Source organism: Falco cherrug, chromosome 10 (genome assembly GCF_023634085.1).
Source record: "Falco cherrug isolate bFalChe1 chromosome 10, bFalChe1.pri, whole genome shotgun sequence".
Taxonomy (NCBI): Eukaryota; Metazoa; Chordata; class Aves; order Falconiformes; family Falconidae; genus Falco; species Falco cherrug.
Genome location: NC_073706.1, coordinates 20,751,296 through 20,778,764, shown reverse-complemented (window position 1 = coordinate 20,778,764; position 27,469 = coordinate 20,751,296). Strand labels below are relative to the sequence as shown.

Sequence of the window (27,469 nt, the reverse complement as noted above, 5' to 3'; positions counted from 1 at the left end):
CATTATCCTTGTCCTGTTCTGAGGTGCCCTGTGTTAATGCTGAAATTTGTTTGTAACTCAGAGGGAAAAGTCCCTCTTACAGGAGGGGAAAGGAAATAGTGGGAAACCCTCTGTGCACACATGGCCTCTGTGCCAGCTGCTTTCAGGAACTCCTGGGTCATCATGTCCAAATCTTTGCTATTTCGGGCAACCACATCACAGAATCCCATTCATAAATTTCTCAAGTACCATTACAAAAATAGTTTTATTTTATTTATTTATTTATTTTTGGTTTTGCCTCCATTGCTCTGATGTAAACCTCATGCCTCTGATCTGGAGCCTGATTTCTAGTGATGGTCTTTGAGTGTTTTAAATGTTAATGGAGTCCCACATGCACTTCATTTGTTCTTTATTGCCCTCTGGCTTCTTGACTACCCAGGGAAGAGGGTAATGAAGGGGTAGTTTTCTAGTTCTTTTATTGTCTTCTAGAAATACAATCTTCTTCCTCTGTCATTGCCACCATCCCCTCACTCATTTTGCATCTGTTTAAATTTGAATTCATGTTCCTGAAACCGGGGGAGATGAGTACTGCAGGCAATATCTCAGAGAAACACTGCTGTTGCTCTTCATCTTTACTGGAAGTACCTGGCTTGATACACCCTAACTTGTCATTTGCCTTTTTCTTAGCTATGTCTCACAGCGGGTTAGTTGTACTGTGATCAGCTGTCACATAAGGAAGGAGTCCTGTGGTATCCTGCAATGCTAGACATAGCTACCATGTGATACCTCTGGAGAAGATTAGGAACAGCCTGTGTTTGAGCAGAAACCACGTTCCCCTGTACTGAGAGCCCTGATGGGCTTGTAAAGGAATTACAGTCATAGGAAAGATATTTTTATGGGTGTTCCTTGAAATCAAGAAGTCCCATTGCATTTGGGCAAAGGGTGGACAGGCAGTGGGCATGCAGTTTGATGGTAAGGTGTTAGCTGCAAGTGAGTTTGACAGGGTTTTCCTGATGTTCTGCTGTGAGACCACCTCTCCTACCAGTAGTGACTAGACGTTCTCAGCAGGAAGTGTCTCCCAAGAACAAGATGCAGGTGGTTGTGGGAGCAGAGGAGTGTTTTATTAGCCATTTCTTACACCATCATGAGGGGGGTCAGGCAATCCAGCAACTTGGAGTTACCTATAGTAAAACAAATTTTTGCGTGATTTAGAAGGAAGAAGAGGTTTACAAGGTTGTCCTTTAACTGACATGTGAGAGAGGAGCTGATGTACCAGGTGAGTTTGTCTAGAGATTGAGCAAGAAAAATCTCAGCTGTTTTTTTTGGAGGTGAGGGCCATGAGGCAGTAGTATAAAGACTCAGAAGATCCCCAGATGATCACCTTCACCTCTTTTGGTAAAGGGAATCACACAGTCATTATTGTGGACAGCAAGTCTGGTTTCTGAGAGGAGGTATTTCTTCCAGGAGTTTAGGTAGGAGATCAGATTTAGAAAACTGAAGAAATGTTTGGTCAGGTGTGGCTTACCACATTGTATGTGGCTGTTATTTCACATAGTCTGAAAAGTTTGAGAAATTAATTGTCACTGGGATTTGAGCAAAAACAACCTTGTCTTTGGTACCTACAAAGTAGGAAGACAGAACTGTCAGTAAATGATAAAACCAGTAAGTATCCTTTCCCAGACTAGAAGAGGAAGATGCCAGCTGAAGGGCAGAATGGATCTCGTGCCAGTAGTGGAAGTATTGACTCATTTCAGGATTGCAGAAGCTTGGCATCCCAGCTTAAACTACCAGCCATTGCACCCATGAGGACTACGACCCATGAGGATGCAACCAGTGTACCTTGTTTGGTTCCTGGTGATGAAGCAACAAGGCTGCGTTCAGAAGGGCAGAGTTTTAAAAGGTCATTGCTGGGTGGAAATTTTTATCTGCTCAACTGAATCAATATTTTGCAATTTGTAAATCTTACAGCTGTGTGGTGCACCCCAGTGATCTTGGTGGATTAATGAAAGACAAACGACTGTCTGCACAAGAAGATCCCTTTGCCCCCTCTTTTTTTCCTAAGGCATAGCAGCAGCACAGCTGGTCACTTTGGTTGTGACGCTACTAAGCATTTCCATATTTAAACAGTACTCCAGATTGTTTATTGAAGTGGGTAACAGATATGCCATCCCAGCCTCTGGGAATTGCACCATAAATTTCCCAAATAAATAGGTGTTAAGAGAAGAAGCCAAACAGGATACAAGTGCTGAAAAGGAAGATGTGTCCCATTCTGTCAAACCAGCAAGTAATTGTTTTACTATGAAAAATAGCATTTGAGATACAGATTCTTCTACAATTGGCTGATTTTGGTGCTTGACTTCTTAAATCTTGTTTAAAAGGTCACAGGCTGAGGCTCTTCTAAGAGCCTGGGGGCTGATTAACAAGTGGAAAGATTAGCAGAGAAAGCACTTGATATTTTCTTGTCCAGGGAGATCCCAATAGGATGCTGCAGGAATTGTTACACAGGCTAGAGTAGCTGTGACGAGGCATTTTTTTTTTCCCACTGGAACATTATGTTCAGAGGTGACAGCTTGCACTTGGTCTGTAAATATTTTCTCCTGTAAGAATAGGCACTCCAAAAGCTTTGGGCTGGTTCAAGTCATACCTACATTTATACTTGCTCCAATTTTCAGTACCATTAGGACATCCAGCCTTCCAAATACAACTTTGTGATGTACTATTGCAGGACATTAATCAAGAAGAATTTCTGTGTTCTCTGAAGTTTCCTTGAAGCATCTTGTTGAACTTCTTTGTCTGGAGCTGTGCTGTGGTGGGGCATTTGCTGTGCTGCGTATCTTCGGTGACAGGCAAGAACCAGCCTGCAGGTAGGGAAGGAATAAGGAATACAAACTGTTGATCTGAATTATAAGTGCTTCCTGAAGGAATATAGTTAGAGATGAAAGTTATCAAGAAAGAAGTCTTAGTTTTATATAAACAAAAATCATGCTCGTGTTAAAATTAGATAAAGAAAATAGATTCAGAAACATTACATGTGTTAAAACATTCAGATGTTTCTTCATGTCAGTACGTGGGGTTATTAAAAGAAGTACAGTCACTATCCACTGTCTGGGGGCACTAACATCCTTTGTGTGTGTATTGGTGGAGTACAAAACACCTGTACTCCACTTGCTCTCTTCAGTGCTGCTGGAGGAGCTGCTTGGATGGAAACCACTCCTCTGGGAGGAGGTCTGACATAGCTTTCCCTAACCAAGTCCCCCACCAATTCACACCCCCCACCCCAGTATATGGTCTCTTACAGGCTATAAAGCCAGGGAAATCAATTGCATGCACATTTTATCCCAAGCTGCTCTTCCATGGCTCCTATATTGGCAAGAAGCAAATGTACATCACTTGGAAGGTTGTCTTGTTTTTATTATGCGAAGGAGGCAAGCAGGGCAATGTGTGTGCGTTCGCTCGGCGGCTGGCTGTGGGCAATGCCCTGGTGCCTTTGAGCCAGGTGAGGTGCCTGCCTCTCCGTACGCCTTTACCAAGCATGTAGTATAAGGGTGCCTTGATCTTCAGTTGTGCTGGGGAGTGACAGGTTTAAAAGTTTACACCCCCATGAATTTTTTTCAACCGCTGCAACTGGCTCAGATATTTTAAATATCTTAAGTCTCTCAAATTCATGCATTGTGCAATAGCTGATGCAGGGTTATGACACCTGTTCCACTGTAACCACTGCAATACATAGCCAGTCACAATAAAGAATAGCAACAGCTATGGGTTCCAGACATCTAAAAGGTTAGTAAAGCAAATGGTTCAAGGACATGACTAGTGAGCTATCTCCATTAGATTTGAAATTGGTCAGAATTGCACCACCTTTGCTTATATTTAACTAGTTGCCCTGTATCCCTTTAAATACCGGTATTGACATCATCACTGTTGTCAGGGGGAAGAATTTTTCTTTCCCTTAATCAGCAATAAATTTATTGCAAGTTTAAAAGCAATCACTTCAAGGTAATTTCTAAAGAGCTTGAATATTTTTAAAAACCTGGAGTAATATAGAGACTATTCATGGGACTAGAAACCTTGCCGGCAAAAATGTATCATGTGTCTTGTAAACTGGTTGAACTAACCAACGTAGAGTATGTTATTAAAAAGTGATAAAGTTTGAAAATAGCAGTTTACAATATTTCAAAAAAGTTTATGGAATAACAGATATACTAAAGGAAAGTATCCAAAGAAATTACTTTTCTAAATATTTTTGTAAAACAATAATTTTTCATGCAGAGTATTGTTTTTTCTAAACATTTCAATGCTTGAAGATAAGCAATATATTAAAGTTTAATTCCATTTTATTCCATTGTTTAGGGTTTTTTTTTTTCACTGAACTGATAAACATTTACTAGATAAATGAATAGAACGTTTTCCTTTAAAAAAAAAAAACAAACAAAAAAAAGGCAGCAAGTGAAATACTATTCCGCTAACCAAAACAGAAAAACACAATAAAACCTTGTCTTAAGCTTATAAACTTAATCACTCTTTAGAGGAAAATAAATTCCTCTCCTAAATTCTAGGATGAAACCTTGGCCCTCTATAAATAACAAGGTTACAACATCTTCAATATCTTTCTCAGGAAATATGAAAACAAATATTGTTTTCTCTCTTTCTATCTGTCTGCATTGATGTCAAATGCTTGTTCTTGGCAGGAGTTGCCATTTCCTTTCTTACCCAGAGTATCTTCAGGCAGACCATCACTGAACACATGAGTGTGATGCATTTTGGTCTGCTTCATAGTTCTATTTTGCTTAAGACTCAGACTTTTTTTATATATATAAAAAAAGCTAAAACATTTTTTTGGTGGAGCCTTGCATTGTACAGTCCAGGACGAACCAATACCATTCACTTGCTGGACAAACTGTAATGAAACAGCTACAATTTGGGAATTAACAGAATATTTGGCTAAAAGAGAGACATACTGTTTGAAACTATATAATTTTTAGGGGTTTTTTTGGTGGTCATATGTTCATGGTGCTCAGAGTTGCTTCCTCAAAGGAGGAGAATTTATGCCTAGTACTAAAGAGAGAGTGTTGAGAGTATGTCATAGGAAGACTAATGCTCACCTGGTGATGCTTGTAATTGTCAGTCTCTTTTCTGGGGACAATTTCTTAAAGAGTAATGAACAAGACAGAAAGGGCTCTCCCTTTTGCTATTACCTCAAACTTTCTGAGATAAAATACTGGACTATAATTGCCTTTTATTATTTCTGGTTCCATTAGTGCATGTGCCATACGTGATTGTCTTAATGATTAGAAAATTGTCCTTGTTTTGGAGGGCTTCTCATTGATTTTGCCAAGACATTCTTGTTCATGCAGAGGTTGAACACAATGATCTTTCAAAATACGTCTCTTAGGTTTTCATTATATAAAGTCACTAGATTTGGTGGGGGTTTTTTGGAGGTGGGTAGTGGTGTTAAGTGCCTACATGCTGGCTGTGGACATGACTGCCTTCATGTGGAAATATGCTTCTTTAAAGACCATAGCTTTGGTAGGGATTCTGAGCTCCTTTTGGAAAAGTACTGCCACAGAACAAACAAGAGCAAGTTAGGAATGAAACCTGGAAATCTGGATAGAGATTTTGGCCCAGTTGCCTCTGACCACATGCAGCACCCACAGAGTCCTTCATGCTCTGCTTCTTTTCATTTTATGGTTGATGGCAATTTCATGGCAATTTCCTCTCCTTTGGTCTTTGGTAGTAAATGTGGATTGACTGGTGTGTCTTTGGATAATCCAGGCATTTTAGTAAGTCTGTTTGTGGTTGCAAAACCCACAGGGCAGCAGTTTACACTTAGACTGGGTCTTGACTGTTCCTTTGATATGAAGATGTAGTAGAAACTGAAGTTTGTCAAAAGCTTATTAAGGAAGAGACTTGGTGAGCCTGGGCTCAGCGCTGCTGTTATTATCAGCTTCCCTGCCGAGGGCCAAACTACAAAGAATGCCTATCTCTGCTCAAACATTTCAAGTGTGCCTTTCATCTGGGGGTCTCAAAATGCCTTACCAAGGCACTGGCCCAATCCTTCCTCTTGTCGGCATGGAAGGGAAGGTGGCTTTGCTGACAGCTTACTTTTCTGCTCCAAGAATTTTGCCACCCGAGATGGGACTACCAGGAATCCTAAGCAGGAGTATCTTATTTTTCTATAGCATGTGTTTCTGCATCCTCTGGCACAGGGCAAGCTAGCTGGCCAGCACGTGGCACCTTCTTGGAGCATCAGCCTCTTTGTGTCAGTCAGATCTCAGCTTTCTTAAAAAAAAGGAGACGACTGCCTGGTTGCATAGTCACTTCATAGGTCTTCTGCCTCTGGTGTGTTTCAACTTTAGTTCATTAAGACTGGGGAACACAGGGAATGGTGTTGTCATGGATAGACAAGAGGTAATAGAGCCTTTTCCCTTCATCGATTTGCATTCATTTGCTCAGGGAGAGAGAGAGATTGTTTCAGTTGCCAATGAAAGTGGTTTATTGTCATAGAGCGGTGTTGCTTTGCATCCAAGTTAAAACTGCAGGGGTATGAAGAAAACCTGCCAGAATCAAGCTTTGGCTTAGTGCAGGATTTTGCTTTTATTTCCTCAAATAGCACAGAGCTAGAGGTTGCACTGGGACCTTGGGTGGATGCTGCCTACCACCACCCCACTATCAAACCAGCTCCAGCTGCTTCGGCACACCCAAAGAACATATATGAGGTGGAGCTGTGCCATACAAAGCCCAACTCCACCCAGAGTGACTGGCTCTTTCAGCGCAAATGTAGAAGAGCTGCAGTTACTGAACATGGTGATTATAGTCACAACCATCTTTGTCAGGTTAGCAAAACCTTCTAAGACATCCGTGCCTAAGTCTGTGCAGTCTGAATGCCTGTGAGACTTCATTGCATGGAAATTTAAACATGAGGGCAAATGTTTCAAGATCAGGACTTTAAATGGGAAACCTCTTGGATCAGAGCAGCCTTGCCAGTCAGTACATGCTATGGCCTCAGCCCCAGGTTGCCATCTATGACTCATACTTTACCAGGAAAACTGATAATCTTTGAATCCTTACTTTTGCATGGTTGGTATAAGGAGCTCTTTGTAATAGCCTGGTAAAGGAAAATATACTTAATATTTTAAATGTATTTAGATATCTTTAAAGGCTGCTGTAAGAGTTTAGGTATACGTTGTCCCAATACATATAAATTATCTCCCCATAATCTCTTTTTTAGTATTTCTTTCCTTTGATCTTACTGCTCCCACTGGTAAAAATTGCCTTTCCTTGGAACATACAAACAAAAGTAATGGGCTTGACAACCAACAGCATTCATAGGGCATGAATTCAGTGGATCTTCCATATCCAGTCCATCCCCTTGTTCTCACAATACGTATAACTCAGGATATGACATTGCAAAGTGCATTCAAGAAAGTCATCAGTATATGTTTTGGAATCAACAGAAACTCAAGAGGATATGTTTCAGAATCACACCAGCGCTTCTGCTGTCATTAAAACAAATATAAAATGCAAAATATGTTTCTGTATGTGTAGCAATGTATAACTAGGAGCAGAATTTCACTCATTTTGTCTATTTTGCTATGAAGTACTATCAAATGACAGAAATAATTTGTTAACACTGTAGTTACAGATTGCAAAGAACAATCTGCAGTGGACTTGAGCATGGCTTTAATGCTGCTTTTTGTGGAATAGCCACAGAAGCAAATCTGAAATATTTTTCCAGAGTCTGTGGAAGAAGAGTGCTTAGTTTAAGTTTTTTAGAAATATATCTGGGAATAGATTTACTTAATAGACCATTAAGTACTTGTTGGTACTTGCGGGGGGAAAAAAGTGCAATTTCTTGGGGGGTGAGGGAGGCTTTGTGTGTTTTTATAAAATATGGGGTTTCCCAGGGTCTAAATAAACAGGCAGCACAGGTCTTGTTACGGTAGAATTTATATTTGCATGTTCTTCATGTGTTATTGAAAATGCCATTTTAATCAAAATGTTCATTTTCCCAACATTACAGTTTTTAGGTGATTCTGCTCTTCATTTTTAGTTTCACAAGGCTTGTGTCAGGTTAGATGTGTTCAAGCCTAGGAACATACTGAAAACAGGGTAAATTAATCTTTAAAAACAAAAATAGAAGGGCAGAAATAGAAATGATGTCATAGTTGTGTGTTCTTCTAAGCTTCTTTTAACATGTTGCTGATAATAAATCAATAACTTTAAAGCTGTAGACAGCCTTCCAGGAAAGCTACAGCCCCACTCTAGAGACCCACCGTTGATAAGTCAGTACTGAGAAATATAGCTAAGCAAGCTGATGTTTCAAATATTCCTGCTAGGAGATTTTCTCCACCTGCGTGACAGGAGTTGGTTTTTCAGTCTCCCAAATATTGGACACACAGTGTCTGAATGGGCTCTGCGATTCAGTGTAGTATGAAGTGCTAACAAAGTTGTCAGCATCAGCTAGATTAAGATTGTCCTGCTTTTGAAGTATTTCTATTCTGTAAAGGAAACTGTCCTTGGAATCCAAGTTTTGTTTCATTGTTCAATCTTTTTCTTTTTTTAATGGACTGGATCGTGACCTGCTGTTTGCTTCATTAAGGTAATACCCTGTACAGATCTAGGCTACAGCCAAGTTTTAAGAAAAATGCAAAAGCAAAGGAGATAAGTGAGTTCCAGGGTGCCCTACAGAGCGTGGTGCTACAGAAGATGAAAGGGACAGGGAAGCACCTCTCTGCAGGCGGGTGGAGAGGTGTCAATGTCCCTGAAAGCATTAGTCTTGCCCAAGGGTAGGTTGGTTGCCTTTTGCAGCAAACCATTGCCTGCCAGGCCAGTCAATGGTATTAGTGCAACCTCCTGCATCTCCGGAAGTAGTGCAGCTAGAGGCAACATCTGGCTGCTCACAGCTGCAGAGGCGAGGGAAAATTTAAATCAAATGGTCACAAATGTGGATCTAATCAGTGCTTAACTTCTGGATTTTGAACAGAACAAAAGTTCAGGACATGTACGACTGCTCCTTGAAGAGCACTGTGGTTCCTGACCGGGGTGTTGGTCTCAGGCCAGTGCCTCGTAAACAGGTGTCAGTGTCCCAAAAAAGAACTCCCCTCTTTGCCAGTGGCGGGTATCCTCGCTGGCATTCCCACAGCAGAGCTTCATGGGACAGGAGGAATGACCCATAGGTCAGGAATGAGATGCACTGGTGGAGTGGCATAATGAGGCTTCCTTGACATTTGCCTTGCCTTATTTTTCCCAGGGACGAAGTGGGGATTTTGGGCTCCAAATCTGACAACCTTTTTATGTATCACGAGGGGGGGAAAAAAACCAACCAAACCAAAAAACTAAAACAAAGAAAGAGGAGGAAGTGATAGGAAGTCACTTGTGAGAATTATTTTTTTCTCTCTCCTAAGCCGAAGGATTAACCTGTAGCTTTGAACCTAGAAGATACAGGAAAAAATGGGTAAGACTGTGCTGAAGGAGGATTCTGCTGCTAGGGGGCAATATACAGTAAGCAAAAACATGCTAAAGCGTTTTTCTCTCAGTATCCATCAAAGGTTTTTTTAAACAGAACCCAAATCCAAAAAATATCTGACATATTGCATACATTAGCATTTCTTCTGCAGAAATAGTATGAACAATATATACAACCTATATTTATATGTGTATTCTAACATATATATATTTGTGTGTGTGCATGACTTCCTTAATACGCTTCCTCCCTATTGCAGTAGGTCATTACCAGTTCTGGGACCTTTGCACAGCACTTTTATTTGTTAATTCATATGGAACAAATGTCTTCAGTTTATGGAATCTAACCCCCATACACTAGTATTTCAGAAGCTTTTGTGAAGAACTGGTGTTATGGCTCCTTTAAAACAATTCACTCCAGGAACTTACCCTGTCTGATTCTTAATTTTTCGTCCTGAATTCTATCACAATTTATATAAGGCAAAAATATAAGAATGTGGAGATGTAAAATTCTTGAATCACATGGTCTTGTAACTCTCCTGCTTCTTCGTTGTTGCGAACGACTGGGACAGCTAACTTAGATGTCTTTATGACTTTTTTGTTCTAGCCACTTTCTTAAACATACTCCCTAAAAAAGAAAACAAGGGGAGATAAGAGAAGCCAGCTTCAGCAAAGTTACTGGTTTTGGGCTGAAAAGTGAAATAGTTGTTCGTTTGTTTATATATACTCATACTTACTTGATGATGCTCATTTTAGAACGAGCTCAGGATGCTTCTGTAAAAACTGCATTGTGTGAATGCAATTTTTCATTTATTTTAATGAAAAAAATACTTTTTGCCTGAGAATTCAGTGGCTGTATGTGATTATGACTATAATATTAATAACATGGTGGATCAAGTCTGAGGCTAGTAGTGCAGAAAATAAACCCGTTTCTAGAGGAGATTTTCAGTTTTGGGTCACCTGGTCACCAAAGTCCAATGGAAGAGCATTGTCTAACAGAATAAAGGTTACAGCGTAATGTGCCAAATTTCTGTGGTGGAAAACTTATTGTTAATTTTTGCAAGAGTTTGAGGACTTCTACAGCTGCAACTGAAGTTTGAACAAAGGAACAGATGTTTGCAAATTGGAGGAGTTTTTTTATTAATTTAATCTTATTTCCCATATTGTCTGGAGCAGGAGACTCATTGGAGATTCAGGGGGAGAAGTAACTGGTCAAAGACACGTGACATGCACAGACCCTCCTTACTGTTGTAATGCACTGTCTCTGCTGATCTTTTCATTCACCGGTTTCTGTCTTCATGTTCTCATTTCTGTGATTCATCTAAGTTTATCTACTTCAGATTAATATAGCATTTGCTTATTTTGTACTGGAAGTGGCACAGAGCTCATTGTACCTGATGCATCTTAGAAATTTCAGAATGGGCTAACATACCTCTAACTTTACTGCAGTTCACTAGGTCATTGTAGTGTCTCCATGCTCTGAATTTGCAGCTGGTGGCTCAGTGTAATCCACAACATCCCAAGATCTCTGGGAAAGCCCACAGAGAGCAGAAAGGTAGCTTGAGAGCTGCTGCAAACATGTACGTCTTCTTTTTCTTGCTTTCCCATGTTAGTTCACTTGTAACAAAAAAGGGTCAGCTTTTAAGATACGTGTATGGTCATGTACCCTATGGAGTAGTCCCTAGGCATAAGTGCTGCCTAAAAGCCTGTTCTTTCATACCAACTACAAAAATTACAGGGTTATTAACAGCAAATATGGGAATTACCTGGCAGCATCTGTGCTAAGGAAGGTAGAAGTTCTATACATGATTGACGTTCACCAAATGTTTTCTCAAACCTGGTTCATGGATGGGATTGAAATTGGTTTCAAATACTTTTCAGCGTTCTGCGGCCTTACAGAATGACAGGCAAGGAATACTTTAAAGTATGTCATTATATATTCTATACTTGGCAGGGTGTTCTGCAATTCATAGCAAATACTGGGAAATGACAAAGCAATATATAATAAGGTGTAAACGAAGCATCGGGTGTGTCTGAGACTGTGTTCTGGGAATAGGAACTTCTGCTGTCTCAAAATCCATGGCTTTCTGAACACTACCAGCTGACTGGTTATGTGGAAATATGTTGAGTGCTTCTTCAAGTCTTTGTTATGGTGTTTTCTGGTTAGTAAACGGAAGAGTGAGTTAGTCAGTGTTAGAAGGCAGCAAAGCTAGCAATTTACACAAAACTCAGCTTTCAACAAAGAGATTAAGGTGTGACTCTAGCTGAATTAGGACATTAATGTGCTTTGTGCTCTTCATATTACATCTACTACCTTAACATAAATAATTCTGAACTTAAATTTGAGATTAAATTTTTGTCCTTGTTTAATATGATTAAGACAAAACAGAGATTAATGTTTTTAAGACTTTAAAATACTCCATTGCCTATAAAAAGACATTCTGTGTTCGGCAAAAGAATGCTTCAACCTCTGCCAAATCAGCATAAGTGAACTAGTTATAATCCTCATGCGTTTGTAATTACCAAAGTGGTTTGGATGGCTTCATTTAATATAAATCCTGACATCATCTTTAAATACAGAAATCAGACTTGTTGTAATTAAGATTGTATCAATAAAGCTCTCACATTTCACATCTTTTCCAGTAGTCATAATAAACCAAAATTGTATGATTCATTGTACTTCATTCACCTGAAGTATTTGTTCTTTCCGATATTGCCAGGCTACTGATGTGTAAACAGAAATGTAAACATATGGTTGCGGATGGGTGATTGTTTGGGCTTGCACAATAGTACTGAGTCATTTCAGCAGGTCTCCTTGCTCTGTACTGTGGACTTAAATGCTGCTCGGAAGTGCAGCTGCAGAGCACAGGGAGCTCATTTGGACTATATGAAGCTTCTGATTTTTGCTTTAAACATATTCCATCCTAACTGTAATTTCTAAACTAGCCCTTTTCAGTTCACAGGTCTATTATGAGATATACAGAATATTCAAATTCCTAGTCAGTGAAAGGTGCTTCACTTTAATATCCTCTCTGATCTGCTGAAGTAACTAGGTTGTATTTAGTATATGTGTGAAAGCAGGAAAAAAAAGAGAGAGGACTTCTGCAGCTTAAGGTATTATTTCTAGAAAGTTGTTTCAGGCATTCTTCCAAATAAAAACTTGGGTTGTTATGCTTATGGAATTCCAAAAGTTGTTGTATTATTATATGAGTATTTTACAACTATAGAATAAAAGCTTGAGTACGTAGGATTTTGCAGCTGATTGCATTTGTGTCAGTTCCCTTGTGTTCAGGGAGTGTGTGTGTGTATGTTGGGAAAAGAGAGCGTACATGCATGGGGAATTGTTACAGACGTGCTAGTCACTCCCATGAGACAGCTGATTTTTTGGCTGCATCTCTATATTACCCCATAAAAAGCTTCTTTAACAATTACAAATTGATAGTCAAGTGGTATACCGAGTTTGAGGATGCTGCCCCAAGATCAAAAGTATGGTATCTTTTCTGAGATAACTATTTGAGAATTTTAAAGAAAAAGCCTAGAACAGCAGCACAGATCTGTGGAGATGTGGGTGTTGCATGCTGTGCACATGAAATATGTAAAGATACTTGCTACCCAGATTTTATGCAAAGATGATGCTGTAAACAAGTGCTGTAGTTCCTAGACATACAGACAGCTTGTAGAGAGTGGCTTGGGGTAGCAGATTTCCCAGATATGGGAACTGAAATTAAGATCCACAAACTCATGGGGTCTGCGAGATCCAGAGAAGCCTGACTTTCATACTAATGTTTATCTTACTCCGATAAGCTCAAGAAATCTGCCAAGGCTCTGGCCACACATTCCTCCTCTGCTGCTGCAGATTGTCCATGCTAACTCCTGTGTGTCACCACGAGGGACCTGGATTGCAGGTTCAAGTAGTACCCTCCCAACATTAAAGTTGGGTCAGGTCGCTTGGGGCCATGTGCGGTTGAGCTCTGACCAGGGATGGATTGGGATTTGTAGCTTCACTGCACCCTTTCCCCATCGTGTGATCACCCTTGTTGTTAAAGAATTAAGATTCTTTTTATGTCTGGTCATAAATTTCTTTGTTGCAACTTGTGTCTGTAGCCTCCCATCCTTTTGCTGTGCACTTATGAGAAGAATCTCTCTGCCAAATCTGTAGCTGCCTAGTAGGTAGTTGAAGGCAGGAATGGGACCCCATTGATTGCTTTCTCTTTGGGCTGCGCAAGCACAGATCTGAGCCTGTCCTTGTGTACTTGAGCCCTATGACCACCCTGATGGTCCTCCACTAGACCTGCTGAAGTTTGTCAATGTACTTCTTGGGCTGGGGAGCCAAAACTGGGCACAGCACTCTGGTTCTGGTCTGGCAAGTGTCAAATACAGGAGAAAATAACTTCCCTAGACCTGCTTTCTTACTAATGGAGTCCAGTATGCAGCTATCCTCTACCACTCAAGATGGTCACTTACTTTGAAGTTGTCCACCAGGACCCTCAGCTTCTTTTCTGCAGAGCTACTTTCTGTTAGGTCCATGCCCAGTTTGTGCTTGTGCTTGAGAGCAATCTGTCCCGGTGCAGGACTTTATATTTGACTTTGTTGAGCTTCATGAGGCTGCTCTCAGCCCACTTTTCCAGACTGTCAAGGCCCACTGAAGTGGCAGCTTTACCCTCCAGCTTATCAACCATGCTCCTCAGTTTCACGTCACCTGCACACTTGTTGGGGAATGAGGTTTTCTCTGTCTCTTCCTTCCACATCATCCCTGTAGTTCAACCAAATCCAGATTGGTGGTTTGGTGAAAAGGAGTAACATGCTTTTAGGTTAAAACATAGCTAATTAAAATGCAGTATTTATCCTCACTTCATTATAAGCTTAGTTGCAGCTGTAGGTAGCAGGAAGTATTCTTCCTGATGGGCTAATTCTGTACACTTTCTGCTGTCATGTGCTCCAGAGACAGTGTTGAACTAGTTGCAGCAGCAGAGTCTTGTAATATAGCCGCTATTAAAGCGTGCTCCTCTACATGTTTTTGTTGTTCATTTTTTTTGCGGGAGTTAATTTAGTATCCATTCAAGGCTAAATTCTAATATTCTTGCTTTACCTTCACTCTTTAGACAAGCAAATCCTACTCCTGTGTGGGTTAAAAAAAGGGCATAGCACTGCAATATTTTACGTCAATGTCAAAATGAGTAAAATATTGGAAAACTTTTCCTTCTGTTGCTTGCATAAATGTACATATGCAAACACTAGTTTGCATTTTGTCAGTTATCTGGTTGCTCTAGTTTTCAGTGAAATTTTTACATTAAATCCTTTAGCCCATCTTTATACTTAAATAATAAGTGGAAACAATACAGATGTCTGGCAGGTTGAGAGAGAGGAAACCTCAGATTTCAAGACTGCTTCAATGAGAACAGTTCAGTAAATCAGATGCAGTACATAGGTACTTGAGGAGAAACCCACTACATAGTTTTTCAGCATGAACAAGTGCTTGTTGAAGGAGAAAATGCCTACTGAAAGGGGGAAAACACCATGCCAGCTATTTTCACCAGCTAATTCTCAGACTTCCCCCCCCCCCCCCCCCCGCTTTTTTTTCCCTTCTCTTGCCAAGAAATGTAATCATTCTATGAGACCATACAGTAAACACATCCTGTGACAGCAGTGCAGAAACAGTCAACTGAGCACTCCTCTGGAGGAGGAGGCCTAGGTAGGGCTGAAGAGGGCTGTGGGAAAGCTGAGAAGGGAGGCACAGAGAAGGGGTGGGAGCCCTGCACAAGGGCTTATTGGCAGGAGAAGGCAGGAACAGGATATGTTCCAGCTTTTGGGTGGCTCTGGGAGGAGCAAGTGTTGGGATTAAAGTGTCTTGATGAAAGTGTTCCTTTTCTTTTCAGACGCAGACAGTGAGTTTCATGGGGTAGATTTTCTGCCAGAAGATCTCAACGAGGCTCCAGAGGAGACAGTGATGAGGGTGAACAAGAAATACTCCTGTCTACCTGCTGAGGAGAAGGGAATCCACATTATCAACATCCGAGCTATTGAGGATATAGGATATGACCAGCATGAGAGTACAGTGAGTAAAGGACTTGCCAGATGTCTCATAACTGGCGTACTGCACTTTACTGCTTAGCTTATGTCTCATTCTTTCCATTCCCAGGATGCTCTGAAATCCTCTACCTCCCTTTTTCAGAGGTGCTGAGGAGGGTTGCCACGAGCCACAGTACATGCTAATTCAGTGAGGTTTTTTCTTTTATGTGAAGAAGGGAAGCAAGGGATCCTTGTTTAACCTGTAGCATAAAAAGGGATTGGCTATTCTTAGAGTAAGGAATTTGACAATAAGGCTGTGGCAAAATTTAAATCTCTTTCAATGTGTAGACTAGAACAGGAAAAAAATGTCTAAAATTTCATGCAAAAGCTATTGTTAATGTAGGTAACATTAAACTAACATTCTGTCGCACACAATAGAGGTTGAATTTCCAGTGTCATTGATTGTGCCTTGGTTAAATTGTTTAACACTGATTTTAAAGGAAGTTGGTAATATGAATACCCAACAGGATTAGGAGTTGGTTATGTCATAAACACATAAAAGGAGTTTATTCAGGTAAAGGAATTGAGGTGGAGCAGGCTATATATCAGATCTCACTGGAGAAAGATGTACCACAAAAAGCAATACTCCATCGTTGTACTTAGGTTTAATTAGGATGGAGCATGGAGGAGTGATTCTGTCAGAGTGTGAACATCTCTCCTGATGTGGTAAAACTGAAATGTCTTTTCTCTGTCTTGTTTGCAACTGAAGGGACTTGAGCTTCACATGGGCTAAGTCAATGCAGCTCTCTTATTTCAGCATGGCAGCACTGTGAGAAAGGATGTGGCCTATAAGTACCTTTCAGCATTAATGCCCTGTCCTTAAAATAATCTGTTTATTTAAATCAGGACCAACAGGCTCCTTTGAGTTTTTCTGCTATATCCTTTTCAAAGTAAAATATAGCTATTGTCATATATTAAGAAATTTATTGAGGCTTTAGTATCCACAGTGCAGCACCTTCTCCTAAAATACCAGCGAGCCCCACAAGGGTCAGCTTTTCAACAGGAAAGTTCAAAGAAACGTGAAGAAGCTCTCATTCAGTTTCTCATGCACTTCCTGATGGCAGTGGCTCAAAGAGACAGACACTAGGGATTTTCAGTGCCACTTTTCTCCACCCAAGGCATGCTCCAGGAGAAGAGGAGCGGTGGTCAGGATGTACTGATCTCTCCTGAGCTCCCCAAGCAGTCAGAAACAGCTGGTGCACTCACTGCTGTCATCTTCAAGAGCCATCTTCAGTCATGCCCATTTTCTTTATTAATTAGTCTCCACAACAGACCAGCTAATTGCTGTCCCTCGTAAAGTCAGTCCAGTGAAGGCAGGAAGTTTTGGGGCCTGAGACTTCCGCCTATTTTATCTCCCCGCCTGTAGCTGAACATCTGTCAGTTCAGCCCAGTTTTTCAGAAATGTATGTTTAATTAATTAATAAGATCAACATATCTTTAAAACTGAAATATGATTAGTTATCTTAAAAGAAATCCTAGTGTTCTTTTATCTTGTTTACAACAGCTATTTACTTTGAGGAGGCATTATATCCTGAAAATCCAGTTATTTACTATTTCAGAACATTTTGTTTCTATAGAAATTTGCATAACAAGCTGTCTGCCACAAGCAGACTGTCAGCTTGCTTTAAAAAAAAAAATATTCTGAATTCACAGGTGTCTGCCATTACTTTCTTCTTGCTTCACAATCAATAGTTATTAGTGGGTTTCTATGTTGTAGTTTTGCTTAAGAACTAAGTAGGAATATCTAGATAGGGCATAACTATGAGCAGCCTGTGCCCCGATGAGTGTGTTATTTTCATGGCTAAATAAGACAGATGTGGAGCAGGGCAAAGAGGGAATAGGACAAATAGCAAACTCCATGAAGGCAGCAAATGCTATATTATTTTATTATATAAGTATGTATTTGGAGCAAAGGGGTTAGCTTAAATGGAAAAGAGAGATGGAAACCTGAAGGAAAAGGAGAGAGAAACAGATAGCAAAGGCACACGTGGAGAAAGTTGCGAGGGACTGAGGAGATGGAGACCTGCAGCCAAGCTGGCCCTGGGCAGACATGATCAAGTCAGGCTTTGGAAAGCAATGAATGTTCAGGCATCCCCACCTCGGCAGACAGCTGTTCCACATACTGCCTGGCATCTCAGGCTTCTTGCTGTGTGCCAGTCCTCCTTGCTGTGTGTTATCGCTATGCACTCATCCGATTACGCTTGTCTAATTACTTCTTCGGTACACTTCCTCCTCTCCAAACCCAGGAGGATGGGGTTTGCTGCTTCAATTTGTTATGTGAGTAAAAATCTCCCCACGGCAAAAAGGGAAGAACAGACTGTCCCTTAAAGGCATTGATTTATAGTTAAAGTGGCTGGAACCTGCCCTCCCCAAAGCAATGATAAAAGTAATATGCAAATTTGTGTAACACTGGGTGGGTTTCAATGAAGTTTTGGCTATATTGGCTGTCATATACTGTACAGTAAGCTCAGAAATTGCTCTTTTCATCTGGGGTTTAAAAATTGGACTGTCTTAGAACCAACTCTTTCCAAATAACTTAACATTCATGGGTTTAAGTATGAAATAAACAGAAGGTGTACACAGCCCAAAGGACTTTTGACTGGTATGATTTGCAGCTGACGGCCAATTGTGGTCAATTGAAGCAGAAGTCCTTTTCCCTACATGGAGGCTTAATGTTCTTCTGTGAAACTAAAAGCCAGAAAATGTCCTTGGTCCCTGAAAGGCCACTCCTGTCATGAGTATTTTTTGTAAAAACAAATGTACGTTACTAGTGAATTTTCTCTCTCTCTTTTTTTTTTTTTTTTTTTTTTTAAATAGTCTGTGCATCTCCAAGGGTAGAATTGTGAATTATGCATGAGAAGTGCTATTGAAGTAGAAATTAATAATTGTTAGTACTTTTTTATGTTTCTGTAGTTGCACTGTGCAGTTTTCATATAAATGCCTGGAAATGGAATTGTGTTTTAAGTCTTACATTTCTTGCAACTTACACAGCATTAATTCAAGATGGGAGTAAAGCCTTTGTCACCATCAGATTGCAAAGTGACACAGGTTTTATAAGTGGGGAAAAAAAGTGGGAACTCAATAAGCAGTGAACCCACTTCCCTGGCTACAGTCCATCTGCATTTTTGGCTGTACTTCATGACCAGCTGGCTCCCTTCAGTCTGTATCCAAGATGATCTCTTTCTCAGATGATATAAACTTGCAACGATAGATAAGAGAAGTGAGAAATGTTTCCACATGATATTAATCTACTTGTCAGAATTGAAGTGCAGATGTCTTGGGTGGAAAAGGACAGATGATCTTAGTGGTGATTAACCCCCAAAGGAGAAAACCAAATCCACCAAGTAGCTGATTTACAAACTAGTGTGCTGGTAATTAGATTAAATCCCAGTCATTTTATCTATTTATTTCTGGCCAATAAAATCCCAGCTGGCTATCAGTAAAATTGCAGGTGTTAACTTGCAAAATTGTTTTGAGTCAGTAGCAAGGGGATGCTCCACCCGTATGCTTGCTGTTTGAAGAGGTCATTGTGTACTCCTGGCAAGAAGGAGTCCTTGCTATAAGGATATGGTCTGTCTGGTGTCCGTGTTGGCATGTGTACTCATTATTCTTCTCTCTCCTTCTCTCCGCACCCCCCTTCCCTGCTTCCAGTTATTAAATTCCCTATCCAAAAATCCAGATGCTGACTGCAAATATGGACTCTACTTCAGAGATGGCAAGAGAAAAGTAGACTACATCCTAGTTTATCATTACAAGAAGTCCTCTGCAGGGAGGACACTCGCCAGGAGAGCTCATCATAATGATTCAAGTGCCCGAAGCACCAAGCAGGACCAGCCACTTCCTGGGAAGGGAGTGCACCTGGAAATGGGAGAAAGTGAACCTCACGTGGATTACCATGAAGATGACAAGAGGTTTCGCAGGGAGGAGTATGAAGGGAACCTTGTGGAGGCTGGTCTGGAACTGGAACGTGATGAGGACGTAAGAAGCCATTTCAAAGAGTTAAAGATAAGGAAGATAACTGATGGTCGAATTCTGGGAGATGCTGAGCTGCTCCTGGGAGCCTGGCTCTGGTCAAGGTTATGCAAGCTCAGCTCTTCCAGAATTTTATTTTAGTTCTGGCAGTGCCATCCTCACGCACTGATTTAATTCACTTCACCGGCATGGGCTGTGGTGGTGTTAATGCCCTGTGAGGTGAAGTTCCTTACTTTTCTTGGCCAGGACTCATGACACATCCACTATTACAACACAGCTTATTGATGGTGTTGCCGTATCCAGAAGTGAGACTTAAATTGCTCTGAACATTAATCCCAGTTTGGTGGGTTTACAGTATGCTGTGGTTTGGACCCACTGGTAATTCCAGTTCTGATGAAATATAACTGATACAGACAGTGACATTTTTATACCTCAGTATAGACTTCAAGAGAATTAAGATTGTTCAGGAGGTTCTGGTACATGCTCTAGCTCGAGCGCGTGGGTCTGTATTACAGTTTGCTCTTTCCATTCTTAGACAGGAACAGTACAGCTTGTAACGCCTTTCACCTGTACCCTGAAACCAGTATATTCTATTAAAAGACCATTAGACTATATAAAAAAATGATGTGTGTGAAGTACTGCCAGTGTGTGATTAGTGGAAATAGGCACAGCCGTATTAATTTCAAAGAAAGACATTGCAATTAACTGATCCAACCAATACGCCTGCAATTCCTGTGAGAGAGGATAAACATTTATGCTGGTTTTATTTACAGGATCTAAAAGTTGAGATTAAACATCTCAACAAGACCTGTGATCAGAGTGTTAAAAAAATGAATCTGCCACCTATTATTCACAAATTAAAGGCACGTACATAATTTTATATAGATAGATAAATAAAATATGTGTTTTTGTATGGTATAATGCAAAAAAAATTTTCACTGTGTCCCTCTGGTGAAAATAAGACTTGCCTTCCATCAAGCTTGCAAGTGGCTGCAGTGAACTGGAAGCTTGTCTGTGCCAAGTCATAGATATTTAAATCCATTGCAAGATGGGAGGTCCCCACCTATGACACATAATATGATTTCAAATCATGCTCAGGGTTCAAGCCAGGACACTGTAAGAGAGAGAGAACCTCGTCGTTTCAGTACAAGATACCAAACCAGAGCAGGAATGTATAGAGATGAAAGTAAGCCACAGGGGTTTACATCAGGTTCCATATCCAGCCTGTCGGTGCAGGGGGAAAAACCTGCAGTTGCTGGGACTTGAAAAGCATGCCATGAGGTTGCATTGGAGGCCTTACTAATTGCAAAAAGAGCACAGGTTTCTTAAACATATGTTTCCTAAGTCAGTTAAACTCTTTTCAGCAAAGTCAATTCGAAGGTGGTTTGGAAGCCATGCCTTATGGGAAGGCTGGCAGCTATTGAGATCCTTTGAGTAACTGATTTCTAGAAAGCCAGTGAGGAATATAGCTATGTGAAAGCTAGTTATAATAACTGCCTGAGCTGATATAGCAGCAAGATTAGGAGGATTTGTTAAAGTTTCTTTCTCTTCTGTTTACTGACTGCCTGCTGGTTTGGTACCATTTGTTCAGTGGCTTTGAAATAATTACTCCTGTGGGAGTGCCAGAAGCAAACCCCCATGTCCAGCCATCTAGAACAGAGCTCAGAGAACTAGTAGGGTGCAAGCATACTGCTAATATTATCACGAACTTTTATGGGTTTTTTCTTTTGTTTTGTTGATTTTTGCTTACCAGTTTTCCTAATTAAAATGCTAAGTGTTTTAATGTAGATATTCACTTCTGTATCTGAAGCTGCTTCTTTCTTACTGTGGTTCTGATCCTGAGATACTGAGCAGCTCTTAGGAGGCATCAGGGACTTTCTCAGCTCCATTAATTACAGTGCACTCAAGAAATCATACCATTTGGCTGGGTGCCTGTGCTTCAGATTTAACTGGTTTAGTCTGTATTTGTGTCCATGGTCATTAGCTTTTTTTCCCCAAATGATTTTTATCTGTCTAACCTCGTGGTAATTATTCTGGAAGACAATAGCATTTTTGAGTCGCATTTTATAGCAGCTCAACACAGAAAGGTGTTCAGTGATTGTCCTGTTGTTAAGAAACTAGCTGTCTGAAACAAATGAGATTTATCATGTTGGCAGTAATAGAATGTTTGTTCCTTAAATATTTTTGAAACACAAGGGGAAAAGTATTTAATTTCCTCTCATCAGTAACCTTTTCTCTTGCCTTTTTTTAAGACTAAAATCCATGGCATTGGATTTGTAAAAATACATGCACCGTGGAATGTATTGTGTCGAGAGGCAGAATTTCTTAAGCTCAAGATGCCCACAAAAAAGGTGAGTCCTGGTATTTTTGGTTTGGTTTTTTTTTTTTTTTCTCTCTGGAAGGCATAGTTTAAACATATGTTCATCTCTGAGCACCTTACAAATGCAGACTTTTCTTCCCACAAGCATTTTTAAAATAGTTAAGCAATCTGTACAGAAAATGAGAGTCACAAACTTGCTTGCTTGGGGCAGCAGAAAGAATAACTGGAAGGAGGAAGGGAAATCAAGAATTAATGACTGCTACTGCTGTCTGTACACAATGAGAGTGATTTCATGCAATGCTTCATCCTCTCTGTGTGTTTTAACAGAAAACATTGCAATTGATGATGAAATTTCTGTGTGCGTTTTGGAGTTTTTTTCTTAACTGAAATGCTAGACTGCTAAAAATGAACATAAAAGTAACAATTTGTGTGCAGTAGTCTTGCTGGGTTTACTGACTATTCCTATACATAGTTAGTCATGTTTGCAGGAGTTGGAACTACTGTACCACAAAATAAATTACCTTTCAGAATATTTGAAGTATCATTAAAGAAATGACAGTATATTTTCATCAATTCTAAATCATCTGTGATAGATAGCTACCTGTTCAGTGAGCATAGCTTAGAGATGGATTAATATTTAAACACATACTAAGTGCATGTCCGAGACTGCAGAGGGAAGTCTATAATGGAGCAAGAGACAGTCTCAAAGCCTAGCATCATTTATTACAACACTAAACCCACACTTTTGGTTTGGCTTTCATATTAATTCCCATTATTGCCTCACCGCTGATTTTAATCAGAAGCACAGTTAGATAAACAAGTCTGTTGTGATCCTGCAGTTAAAGCTGCTTTGCCACAGAAGAAAAGTTAGAGTGGGCATTTTGTGGGGTATTTTTTGTGGATGTGAAAGAGGCCACCTAAGCCTGCAGGCATTGCCCAGAAGAAGCGATGTGCCAAAGAACACTCTCAGACCCCTAAAGCCTTATTTCCAGCTGAGCATCTCCCTGCAGTGGGAACCCTGCCCTGGATCTGCATGTAGTTTTTGTGGCTCAGAGAGGGAAGCCTGTGTGACCTGCTAACACAATTCCTGCATTTAGCGCTAAAGAACTGCAATTGACATTTTAAGAGATTTTGGTTCCTTTATATGGAAGAGGAGAGACTCCTGAAACCTGCACAGCATTCCCAGGAAAGCTCCCTGGGAGAGGAGACCACTTCTGTTGTTTTACACAGGGGCTCTGTAGCTTCTTCATTTCTTTGTCCTATTGCACCAAGAAAAAGAGTAAATGCCAGAGAAGCCAGTGTCTCAGGAGCCAGTGCTGAGTATATCTCCACTGAACACCCCAGTCTGATTATTTGGAATCAAACACGGTCCGTGTTTTGGCTCAGAGGAAGAGCAGTAGGCTTCCTCTGCTTGCCTTGCTTTGACTTTCCCATCCATCTATGTCTTTGTGAATGTTTTCAAGAAGGTAAGCTATATTCCTCAATACTTGTTTGTGATGTATTTACTTAATTGATGGTTTATTCCTTACAGTTTATGCTCACTTATGGATAACCAAAAAGCAATAAAGTTTTACTGTTTTTCTCTTTGCCTACTCAGATGTATCAGATCAATCAAACCCATGGTCTTCTGAAAAAGATTAATTCCGTAATTCAAAAAATAACAGAACCCATCCAGCCAAAAGTAGCAGAACACAAACCTCAGACAGTGAAGCGCCTCTCCTATCCTTTCTCCAGAGAGAAGCAGCACTTGTAAGTGAAAACTTTCTGTAGTTGTCCAGTGTCAACAAGTTCCAGCCTTTCTGACAGCAGCCAAGGCACCGAAAGGTGAAAGGGAAAATGAACACCTAGACTTTGTTTAGGGATTACTGTAAAGAATAATTCCATTTTGCAGTAAATTTACTTTTTTTTTTTTTAACTCACTATTGAGGAATGAGGCTTTGTAGAGCCCCTCTGTGAAATCTCTGTGTGTTTTAGCTGCTGTTGTGGCCTATAATACATATCTGTATAACTATAAGCATCAACTGTTAGACCACCAAATACAATTTATAATGTAGTTTACAATAGTCTACTTTCCACATAAAATAAAATGCTCAGTAAAACTTGTAGCCAGAGATGTGGGTTGATAAATTTCAGAATAATTTCATTCATCTGGTATGGGTAGCTCACCCATGTACTGCCAGCCATGCCTCATCTCTGGAAATGTTATGAAGTCAGTGGTAGCTTTGCCATCGATTTCAGAGCAGTAAGAAGAGCTGTAAACGTGGGTGTAGGAAAAAAATCATAAGGTGGGGCCCAGCCAAAGTTTCGACTGCCCTGGATTGCTTTGCTGCTGCTCTTCCTTGGCCAGCATCCCAGAGGAGAAACTTTGAAGACTGTGTTTATATATGTGCCAGCTGGAATGAGCAACAGTCTTGGGGCAGGATTTCTTCACTGTACATGCAGGGTTTTTAGTTTTTAATCAAGGGATGCAGAACACTGGTGGAGTTGTGTGTGTTAGAGGGGCCAGTCAATGTATGTGACATTTGACATGTTTTTGGACTTGCAGGAAACTTATTTATATATTTATTGCATGTAGGATGTTCCTACGGTGAAGGAGCCCAATGGCTCAGAGAAGGCCCAGAAGATGCTCCTTAGCTTAGGTGTGGGTGTGCCTTACGCTGCTTGCGGTGGTGGCTTTTTTCAGTGTGACCACCTGTGTCTTTGCTGAACAAGGGAGGCAAGAGTGGCCTCATGGGATTTTAGGTACAGACAAAACATAAAGATTATTAGGAGAAATTCAGGGCCAGCAGTGATCAGGAATTCAACTTAAATGCGCATCCACGGTCTCTTCTGTGCAGAAAAGCCTATAAATATATAAACCATGTGAAACACGTAAGTGGCCTCTTTAAAACAGGAGAGTTGGGATGGACTTTCTTTTTGATGACATTTCTACAAGCCATTCTTTAATCTTAGCTATGAGAGATCCCCAGGAGAAATGAAAATATTGAAGGGGTCAACAAGAGCAGGAAATTACAGGCTTTTTTTCTTAACCTAATGGTCTTCCTTCTAATCTTTTAACAGATTTGATTTGTCTGACAGAGATTCCTTCTTTGACAGCAAAACAAGAAGCACTATAGTAAGTACTGTATGTAAATAATTTATGGTGGATGTTGCCTTAGTCATGGTTTTAACAGCCCCTTTGCCAGCTTTAGTACGTTGCGTGTCTAACGTTTGCCTTTCTCAACCAAATGCCAAGGATCACCTGTGACATCAGTTACTGAAATTATAAATGCAGCATTTCCAGCTTTAGTTTATGTGCTGAACAGGAACGCTGACAGGTTGCTGCCTTTTGGAATATAATGTGGATCTTCTTTCTAGTTCACAGTTAATTTGGGACAGTTTCTTAGGAGGCATATCAGCAGAAAGGAATAGACTTAGATTCTCCTGCTGGTTCTGCTACCAGCTACGTGCACCCCTGTGACTCATTTACCTTTTTCTAACTATACATTGCTCTTTTTGTAAAATGCTGGGAAATCTCCCAAGACAAATTCCAATGAAATTTACAGGGAAGATTATTTATAGTTTTGGGGAGTGATTCTCTAGAATGGTGTTTAAAGTGTTGAGGTTGATGATTTCTGTTTAACATTATTTAACATTTTTAATGATTTGCCTTTAACGTTAAAATTTACATGGAGCAAATGAAACAAGGACAGAAAACTGCATCTTGTTCTGATTGTTTATGCATCTGTTCACCCCTGTTATGCTAGTGAGTGTGATGTAAGCTTGCGCAGCACTGGAACTGGGCTGAGCCATTCCTACTTTTGTGTTGGAGGGCTTCCCTACTCCTTCAGCACTACCATGGGACTTTTCCTCACTTAATTAAACTTCTGCAGTTCCCTTACAGAAATAAAACCTAATACAGGAATACGATATCACAAACTGCATTTGAGTGCTTTCTTGTGACTTAGAAAACATAAGAGTGGGGAAGAAGGTGTAGCCTCCTTTATAGCCACTGAGGGGGGAATTGAAAGACCAGCTCATATGACATCCGGGGCAGTTGGAAGGGACCATGCTAAGCAGCACTTGCTGCAACACTTTTCAAAGTATAACATGGACTCTTCGCCCCATTCCACTCTTGCTAATCGGTGCATTGGAATGTGACTGTGAACATGCTTTTATCTTATATTTAACTTTAGCCTTTTTGGATGCTAAGTGGTTTCCAAAAGAGCTTAATCGCAGTTATAGATGCCTTTTATTGCTACGGTGATAAGGGGTGTAAGATATCTAACTTCCCTTTCCTGCTTTGAAATTCCAGTGTGTGGACCCCATAATGTAGTTCCCAGGTAGCTTGAAGTGCACTGGTTTGATGTGAGCACAATTTATCAGGGCTAAGTGAATTTGACCGGGGAAGGCAGATGCAGTGGCATAGAAATGGAAAAGAAAAATACAAACATATAATTGGCTTATTTGCAATAAAACATTTCATTTGAGATTGAAAAAACCCCATAACTTTTGTTTGTAGACTTTCTTTTATATGTCTAGATATATGGTAAAAAAAATTTGTAAGTCCCAGAAACTTCAGGGAGCAAATGAAGAGTTAAAATTCATGGCAACAGGCTAAGAAAGGTAGCAGGACAAAATGGCACCATAGGGCAAGAAGGTGAGCAAGACTGACTGAAAAATGGACTGAAGCAGAAGTATCTCATAGCAGAGGCAGGGAGGAAGAGGAGGGATGGGGTTGTTTTAAGCCTCTCAAGGAACACTGGGCATAAAACGATAATGCTGGTAGTATGTTAATTTGAAATCTCTGTAAATCACCCAGTTATAAAAGATGTATTGAATGCTTCCCAGCGTCATTTTATCCTGCATGCATTTATTTTTGTATTCTTGTTTCTTAAAGTTCTCTCCTGCCTTTCTCATACGTATTTTTAAACCATAGTGCAAATATTGACCCTTTTGCCTACTGCAAAATGAGTAAGAATCTAGCTACTACCTGTGAGTCTTTGATGGATAGAAACTAAGCCGAAGACCTTTTAGTTATTAAAAAAATAACCCAACCCCAAACATTATATAACTGGGAATCTTTCTGTGACAGCCCTTTAACTCACTGGAGTTACAAAACAACAACAGGCAGACGAGCTGTGGGACTTGCCCCATATGCACTCACTTGCTTCCCTCCGGGAACTGGGCAGCAGTCAAGTTAGCATGTGGATTAGGGAGCATCTCCAGGAAACCAGTCCCTGACTCCCCAGACAGGCCAGACAACAGGCAGCAGGTCCCTTTGCTCAAGGTTTTCCTCTGCTGCCCGCTCCCCTGCCAGCCTCATGCTGGCTGAGTGCTTGCCTTGCCTAAGAGCACTGCTGCACGGGAGTGGCTGAAAGCCTAACCACTCGGGTGGCATGCTCAGATGTGCAAAGGTTATTTGACAATAAATGCAATATAACCTAAAATAAATACATCTGTTTTGCCGCCAAGGTCGTGCAAGCTCAGAAACTTTTAGGTCAGCCTGTGTTAGTCCAGTTTCTGATAAATGGCTGCGTGCTGTGCACACATTAGAGCCTGAAGCTCTACTGAGGTCCTTGGATTGAAGCCAGCTTGCGCCATCAGAGGCAAGGGAAAAGGTGGTGCAGCACACCACCTGGCCCGGGTAGAAGAGGGCTTCTGATCTTTGATCAATGTCTAACATGA

General features: G+C 40.5%; 1 protein-coding gene and 1 long non-coding RNA gene across 5 annotated transcripts in view; one reads left to right on the top strand and one right to left on the bottom strand.

Annotated features, from left to right (window-relative positions):
* Positions 1 to 27,469, top strand: part of ANO1 (anoctamin 1) — an 82,371-nt gene that overhangs the window by 19,125 nt on the left and 35,777 nt on the right. For all 3 annotated transcript variants that reach the window (XM_055722862.1, XM_055722861.1, XM_055722860.1), the window contains exons 2-6: positions 15,318 to 15,496; positions 19,162 to 19,488; positions 21,735 to 21,833; positions 23,400 to 23,551; positions 24,863 to 24,917. In XM_055722862.1, the coding sequence (XP_055578837.1) occupies positions 15,318 to 15,496; positions 19,162 to 19,488; positions 21,735 to 21,833; positions 23,400 to 23,551; positions 24,863 to 24,917 (812 nt within the window). The remainder of the gene's footprint in view (positions 1 to 15,317; positions 15,497 to 19,161; positions 19,489 to 21,734; positions 21,834 to 23,399; positions 23,552 to 24,862; positions 24,918 to 27,469) is intronic.
* On the bottom strand, positions 294 to 27,087 carry LOC114017766 (uncharacterized). Of its 2 annotated transcripts, XR_003563009.2 has the most exons (3): positions 26,949 to 27,087; positions 2,628 to 2,837; positions 294 to 1,598 (listed from the first exon to the last, which is right to left on the bottom strand). It is a non-coding gene; the product is annotated as an uncharacterized LOC114017766 (long non-coding RNA). The 2 variants fall into 2 exon arrangements; XR_003563008.2 differs by lacking the exon at positions 294 to 1,598 and having other exon boundaries at positions 2,098 to 2,837.